Raw genomic sequence first — 7,866 nt, 5'->3', positions numbered from 1 at the left:
ATACTCTGAGTCCTGTGTCTCATCGGGATTTAAATGCACGTATCTCATTATATCTGTGACTTTACACTGTAGAACACCTTGTGGTGAGTTCAGAGCGGTTACGTGTCTCATAACACCTTTTGGGTAAATGTGATTATGATGGCGAAGATGTTGACAAACGTTTTGGCCCAGCTCTTTCTGACACCCATTTGAGCACAAGGAATGCCACATTCTGAGGTGAATCCCCACATCCTGCTTTTGTGTGGCTGCACAAAGAAATAAACTTGATAAATCTATCGTTGATGTTGCATGTTTAATAGAAAGATCTGAAGCCATAATCACTGTAGCTGCTGGGCATCTTATTTCTTCAAGAATTCTTTCAGTGCATGCATTAACTTTGGTTAAATTATTCTGGGCTGAAAAGGTAGAGTATTTAAAACAGAATGGTTTCAGAAGCATCATCGTAACAGACCAATTTCAAAAGATTCAGTTCCTAAATTTTAGTTGGTCATCCCTTTGCAGATCACTTATTTCAATTTGAAAAAAAGGAGGGAATCGTGTGCTGTTATCTGCGTGGCCATTAGTCTCACACAAAGAAGAGAACAATAAAATAAGACTAAGAAGTCATTCTTCCAATGATTGTCATTGAACTGTTACATTAGTAAACATTCACAGTATGAAGTCTCTCTCAATCTCCAGCATATAAAATAGTGCAAAGGAGAAAGGAAAAAAAAGGCAGCAGCATTCCAGTCCTGTTTATCTGCAACAAAACTCGTTATATCGCCTCTGACTTCATTTATTCCATAATATTAGGTATTTGCTGTTATAGCTTCCCAAAATTAATAATAAAATATAATTGATTTCTAAAGACCCCTTTGGCCTTTTTAAAAGTTAATTTCCAGTTAAAAATAAACTTTAATTAAATCCAAGATAAAATTGTGACCTATATTCTATTAAATAAGTTACTCTCTCTTTTTTCTACACAGTAATTCTTACAATTTTTTAAAAACAGTAACTATGGAATTCAAAGACATACAAGATGTTATTAAAGCACTGATCAATGACTGCTCAAATTCATTAATTCTTACATAGTAAATACTTCAAAATGCCAACTTTTCCCAACACTGCACAGTTACTAACAATGTTGACAATTTACCTACACCACACACACATATGCACACACAAGTGCGCACACATACACGCACATTCACTCAGGCACACATTCTCTCTGTGGAACTTTCTTTACTGTTAACATCTTTTCCAGTTAATGTGCAAAATGTTTGCAGTCCAATAAAAAATATAAAGATAGATTTGCTCCTATTTAAGCCTCCCTCTTCACCAAGATGTGTCATTTATTTGATATGTAATACAAGTTTAGTAACAATTGTCGTGTATAACCATTAAATGGTGTACTACTGTATGCATTGGACTCATTTGCATATTTCATTTTCATAACTGCACTCTCTATGCATAAATATATTTGGAGATGCTGAGGGGAGGAAGGGAGGGCCGGGTGGAAAAAGAGAGTCACACGTCTGTCTCCACAGCCTTCACATTCGAACAGTTGTTTTTATCCGTTTCACTGTCATCTCCCTTTTCCTGCCCCTTCTCCTCCTTTGCACAAAGAGACTCCTTAACCCCTTCTTCCATCTCTAAATACTCTGACTTGTCCCCCAGGGAGGAAGAAGTAGAGCTACGGAATTTCTTCAGCAAATTGGAAGGTAGGTATGGACAACTGACTGCGTTCTGCGTCAGCTGGGTCTGTTCCTCATTTTCAGTCTCTCTGTGGTAGAAATAGTTAAAGTTAGAGACAATCACTGGCACTGGCAACGCAATGGTTAAGACACCTGCAATGGCACACAGGGACCCCACGATCTTGCCCCCCACAGTGATGGGCTTCATGTCCCCATAGCCCACAGTTGTCATGGTCACCACGGCCCACCAGAAGGCATCGGGGATGCTCTGGAAATGGGTCGTCGGCTCATCGGCTTCTGCGAAATACACGGCACTGGAGAAAAGGATGACCCCAATGAACAGGAAGAAGATCAGAAGGCCCAGCTCCCGCATGCTGGCTCGCAGGGTGTGGCCCAAGATCTGCAGGCCTTTGGAGTGCCTGGAGAGTTTGAAGATCCGGAACACTCGGACCAGTCGGATGATCCTGAGGATGGCAAAGGACATGGCCTGTTGCTGCTGTCCGTTGCCACCTCCCTGCTGCTGGGCCAGGTCAGTGCCCAGGGTGATGAAGTAAGGCAAAATGGAGACAATGTCAATGATGTTCATGATGTTTTTGAAGAAGAGCGCCTGGCTGGGACACGCAGAGCAGCGGACCACGAACTCAAAGGAAAACCACACAATGCAGACTGTCTCCACAATGAAAAAGGGGTCGTTGAAGATCGTGTGGCCCGAGTTCTCCAGGTGGGGCGTCGAGGTGTCGTTCAACAACGCGCTCTGCCCACCAGCACCCATGGCCATGATGGGATCCCTGTCATCCCTAAACTCGGGCAAGGTTTCCAGGCAAAAGATGACAATGGAGATCAAGATGACCAGGACGGATACGATGGCTATGCCCCTGGCTGGACTGGAGCTCTCGGGGTATTCAAAGAGAAGCCAAATCTGCTTCTTGAACTCATTCTCGGGCAGCGCCCTGTCCTCCTCCTCCCTCACGAAGCCCTCGTCCTCCCGGAACTTGAGCAGGGCCTCCTCGCCCAACTGGTAGAACTTCACCTCCTCGGTGAAGATATCAAAAGGGACGTTGACGGGTCTCTTCAGGCGGCCTCCGGATTGGTAATAATACAAGATGGCATCAAAGCTGGGCCGGTTCCTGTCAAAGAAATACTCGTTTCGCAAAGGGTCAAAGTATTGAGTCCTCTTCTCGGGATCTCCCAACAAAGTCTCTGGAAATTGGGCCAGCGTCTTCATCTGGGTCTCAAAGCGCAAGCCTGACACATTGATCACCACGCGCTCGCAACAGTCCCGGTAGCGGACCGAACTGTAGCCTCCACCTCCCCCATCCTCCTGCGGCAGCAAGTCCGTGTAGGAGCATTCGTCGCCATATTCATCATCACTATAGTAACACCTTCCCTCCTCTTCCTCCTCCTCGTCCTCCTCGTCCTCCTCCTCGTCCTCCTCGTCCTCTTCCTCACTCAGCTCTCGCAGGATCTTCTCCTCGGAGCCGCTGGGCATCAGGTCGGTGCAATGGGGGAAACTGCTTTGACCCTGATGGGTTTTCTTCTTCTCAGGCCGTTGTCCCCGCCGCCTCCTCCTCCGGCTACCGCGGCCACTTGGAGGGTCGTGAGAGGTACAGGCCCCACGGGACTGGTGGTGGTGGTGGGAGCCCCCTCCAGAGCCCCCACTGCCTTCAACAGCAGCCGTGGCTGCTGCCACCGCGGCTGCTGCAGCTGCCCTTGAATGAGCAAGTCTCTCGCGCTCCCGGGCCCGCGCCTGCGCCGCATAGCCATAAGGCATGTGGCTGTTGCACCCTGAGCTCTCGGCACTCACCATCGCCACCTCCATGGCGGTGGGTTTGGGGAATGGCTGCTTCCAGTTGGAGAAGGAAAATAGGGCAGCTTCTTGTCTCACCAAATGAAGGTAGGTTTGGAAGCCTTAAGCAGATTGCTTGGAAGACTAAGGGCAGTTTCAGTCCAATTTTGCATTTTCTGTTTTTAAATCAGCATGCCCCATGCTCTGGCTACCCAGAGATTGCTGTCCAGAGCTTGGCTGAACAGCCCAGCACTCTGAAGCCTAAGTCAGAGAAGGTAGGGGGGGTGTCTCCCCAACACCGATGTTCAGGAATAGATGTTCAAATTTGGAAATTGGTCCAGGATGCTGCTGCACGATGATTCAAAAGCAGAAAGGATCTGACAGCCAGCAGTGTGCCTAGAAAATGAAATATATGTGTATTTTTTTTCTGCCCAGGAAATTGTCCAAAGCTCAGTCCATCAAATTTAAATGAAGCACAAAAGAACCTCTAGGCTTAGCACTTGTTTTCCGGTGACTGCTTGACCCATGTTAAGAAGTGACTTGATGTACGTTCAGCCATTGCCGCGCAAGCCTATCAGGATGACTTGTCAGGTTCTCCCCTTAAGTTCATCAAACGCTTCCCGAACCCAAGGGCAATGCCAAGCTACAGATCGAGGCAAAGACCCTGGGAAGTAGAGAAGTTGGAAGATGAGGAGTCAGCAGGGACATACACAGCTCTGAGGTCTCCATAGAAATCAAAGAAATGCAGAGCATCCTTCGGCTAAAACCATGCAGAAGAAGCACTTCACCTGAAAAGGGTAGGGAAATAAGCATAGGAGAAAAATAAAGAGAGGAATAAAACCATACCAAAAAACTGAGCATTCTTTCACATTAACTTTCTCCTCTTGTGCTCAAGCAAACCTTATGAAGCACCAAGCAGCCGTGTGTTTTCAGAGGATGGGGCAGACTTGTCCTACCTCTCTCTAAATATCCTTCTTCCCTCCTCCTTGTTTATTATTACAACTCAGTCTCTTTCCACGGCAACTCCATTAGTGTCCCTCTTATGACCCAGGTGGCTCTTGCATTAATCTTCCTTCACCAAGGCCAAGTCTTAGTCCTCAGTCATTCTCTTTGTATCACAGTCACAAGGCTGTTATTATGGGGCAGCTTCCATCAGTCATTTATTGCAAGGCTTTGGTTTTTAATTGTTTTTAAATTTTCACTTACAAATGATGTCTGGATTTAATGCTTTTCTACTCCTCTATTTTAATTCAGGATAAAGGAAGTCGTCATAGAACACACATTTCTTTCATCTCCATTCTAACTACTGGAACAAGCCTTATCACCCCATCTACAAAGAGTAGGTCATCATGCTAATAACTCCTCCATCTCACTCTTAGAAGAATTAAGTGAGATAATGGATGTTGATAGAGAAGTGTCGTGTCTTGTATATAACAAATGACAATACACACTAACAGTTACTAGTAACAGGATGGATAGTAACCTAGCTCTAAAAATGTATGACTTTATGTTACTACTCTCTGAAGTAGGAGAAAGACAGAAGATATAGAGAGATCTGGGACATTCTAAGACACACCAAAGGCCCGTGCTAGTTTGGCATCTTTGATTTCTTAAAGCATGCCCCTCTTGTCCTTAGTCTATGCCCTAGAATTCCGGTACTCTGCCTACCACCCACATTTTAGGAGTTAATCCCAGTTTCCATATCTCTAATCATCACCTTCTCTCCTTTTAGTGCCTCCTTGTTCACCTCCATGGTTCTTCCTACACTCTTCTTGAGGGACTGTCTCAATCATTTTTTTCAAAACCCAATTTGTGTGGACTTTTTCTCAACCTATCAGGCTTCCCTCCCTATAATTCAATCCAAACCTACCACCCCCAACACTCTTTTTCCTCTCCCGACATCCTCTTGTATTTCTAACCTTCCACTTCCCAGTCCTGGAGTTTATTAGCAGCCCTGATCTGTTCCTCCTGTCACATGGTATCCCTTGCCTTTGTCCCTTACTTTTCTCTTACATTGCCCCAGCCAGCACCTGTGAAACTGCTCCCCCAACCTCCTGCCCCCTTTGGCTTCTTACATTCCTTCTGTACAACAGGGCTTCCAAGATTCCGGAGCATGGCCCAGAGGGCTGGAGAGGGTGAAGGGCTTCCACCAGCTCCTATTACTGGAAGCACCTGGGGAGCAGAAGAGCAATGGCTTTCTGAAGCCACTAACAGAATTCAGCTCTTGACCACCTGCTGCTCCTTGCTGAATCCTGCCAACCTAGAAACCTAAACACACTGGCAATCGCATACCTTTGCTCCATGTACACATTCTCCTGGGAAAAGAGGAGAGCTCTAATGGAACAGGAAATCCAGAAAACACACCCCTGAGGGTTTCTCACAAGACATCCCCTTCTTTTGCCTCACTCCCCAAGCACCTCAAATGCTGCTGTGTTTACCCTCAAGAGGTCTCCAAATCGCTAATGATAAAGTGACGCTCAGTGGAGGGTTGGACCAAGACCCTTCAAAGACTTTTACAAGCTGAGTAAACTGTGAGTTGGCTTGATCCTTCTCTTCCCTAACGCCTCCAAAGCAGTAATGAGACGCTATTTAAATAAATGAAATGCCCAATATAGCCAACAGGACTCTTGTTTGTCTACGCACACAGGCACACAGCTCTACCCTTTCCAAGCGACTCCCCAGAAAGTCTTGAATCAGGAGTCTTCCAAATCTGAAGGAGAGCTAGAGCTGCAATCCCTACCTCTGCTCCTCACCAAATGATTTCCAATTTGTTTATCAATTTGTTTGGTTCGGGCTCCTTAGTTTTTGTTTATCTAACACTTTCCCCAACCCGCCCTACTAAAAACAAATGGACTTCCCTTTAATTTGTTGACAGTCACCTCACTATCCCTGATCTTAAAACATAATGGGGCGGGGAGATTCTTCGACTCAGCAAGGCAGGATGGTTTTAGCATCTCTCTTCCTTCTGGAGGTAGTGATGTTAGCAACATCTATTCAAGCTGACTCCCAGGAGCCTTCATGGGGAAGACCTTTACAGGGAAATGTCCCTGCTGCCTGCCTTAACACCATTAAACTAACAGGATTTTGCAGGCTACCTCTTCCCCAATAACAGCCTAGCAGCCTGTCTCTCTTCCCCACCCAGCAATGAGAAGGGCTGTTTTCCTCTTAGTGTTAATAATTCTAGCAACTGTCTTTGGGTGGTACCTGAATCCTCTCTCTGAGGGAGAATACAAAATCTGAAAGGCCAGCACCATGAGAAAGATACACTTCAACGCACGCCATTTATACAGTCCCTGTCTGTTGTTCCAATGCTCAGAAAATGCACGCAAACCAAATGTTGGGAGAGGCAGCAATTTAAACCCGTTCACCAGCTGTTCCCAAAGAAACGGAACCGGTGAGGCTGGGATGAGCAGAAGGATGCTAAATCTAAACCCCACCTCGTAGGGAAACGACATCTTTAATCGCACCCTCGCCTCCACACCTCGGTTCCCGCTCGAGCACGTGAAGCGGGGCGCACGCACCCCTTCCCCAGGGTTGGGAAAATAACAACTGTTGGCCCCCCAGAGCGCCGCGCAGCATCTGCACCCCCCTTCTGCCACCTCCTGGTTTATTTTTAACCGCCTTCCATTGATGCCCTTCTGTCACATTCCCGATATTATTTATCCCCCAAATGTCCACGGGTTCTTAGCAGCCAAAAGAGGAGGGTGGAGGAAAGAGAAGAAAGGTAACCGACTTACCGTTCCCCGGAGGGGCGCAATACAAAAATAAAAGCTGTCCCCGGGTTGGCTGGTTCTTCCTCCTCCAGTGGTAACAGCTGGAGGAGGGGGAGGCTGGTCCTGGGGGTAGAAGAGATGCTTGCGGGCTCGGCAGGTAGAGCCTCCAAAATATCCTCGGAGCAAGTTCTGTTGCCTGGCCAGGGTGGCGGGCAAGAGGAGGGGTCCCAGAGTCTCGCTGCCGGCGCCCAGGGGGCTGGGGATCGGGCTGCCTCGGTGAAGACCCCGGGACTACGGGGTCCTCTGGAGTTCCGCACACGATCGGGCTCAACGGAGCCAGGAAGTCAGGGCTCCCTCCCCAAAAGCAACAAAATCCTAGACAGCAGCGATCACTTGTGAAGCCCAAAGTCCTCCTCCTCCAGCAGAAGCAGCCTGGTGCCCAGGATCGGCTGCAGAGGCAGCACACGCCTCCCCGGGCCGCGAATGCGCGCCGGGCGGGGGCGGGGCGGGGGCGGGGCCGAGGGTGTGGCGTGCGGGCGCCGCCCAGCACGGCCAGGGACGCCCAGTCACGACGCGGAGGCTCCCCGCCCCAAGGTGGGCCCTCCGAGAGACTGGGAGTCCCTGGCGGTAGCCCCTGAGAAGAGTAGATCCCCGAGAGAAGGGAAGCACCTAGTAGAAGCTGGACTGGGGGTCC

At 48.1% G+C, this 7,866-nt stretch overlaps 1 protein-coding gene across 1 annotated transcript; it reads right to left on the bottom strand.

The window, feature by feature from the left end:
• Positions 1-278: 278 nt before the first annotated feature.
• KCNA4 (potassium voltage-gated channel subfamily A member 4) lies at positions 279-7,578 on the bottom strand. Its single transcript, XM_004708256.2, has 2 exons — positions 7,197-7,578; positions 279-4,247 (listed from the first exon to the last, which is right to left on the bottom strand). The coding sequence occupies exon 2, from the start codon at positions 3,490-3,492 to the stop codon at positions 1,507-1,509; it is 1,986 nt and encodes a 661-aa protein (XP_004708313.1). The 5' UTR covers positions 3,493-4,247; positions 7,197-7,578; the 3' UTR covers positions 279-1,506.
• Between the last annotated feature and the right edge of the window lie 288 nt (positions 7,579-7,866).

This window comes from Echinops telfairi, unplaced genomic scaffold, assembly GCF_000313985.2.
Source record: "Echinops telfairi isolate 266 unplaced genomic scaffold, ASM31398v2 ScPeMD7_60;HRSCAF=208, whole genome shotgun sequence".
NCBI lineage: Eukaryota > Metazoa > Chordata > Mammalia > Afrosoricida > Tenrecidae > Echinops > Echinops telfairi.
The sequence above is the reverse complement of the archived record's forward strand: the minus strand, read 5'-3'. Positions and strand labels throughout refer to the sequence as shown.

Coding starts and splice junctions, on each gene's coding strand:
- KCNA4 (XM_004708256.2), bottom strand. CDS start 3,492: ATGGAGGTGGCGATGGTGAGTGCCGAGAGCTCAGGGTGCAACAGCCAC.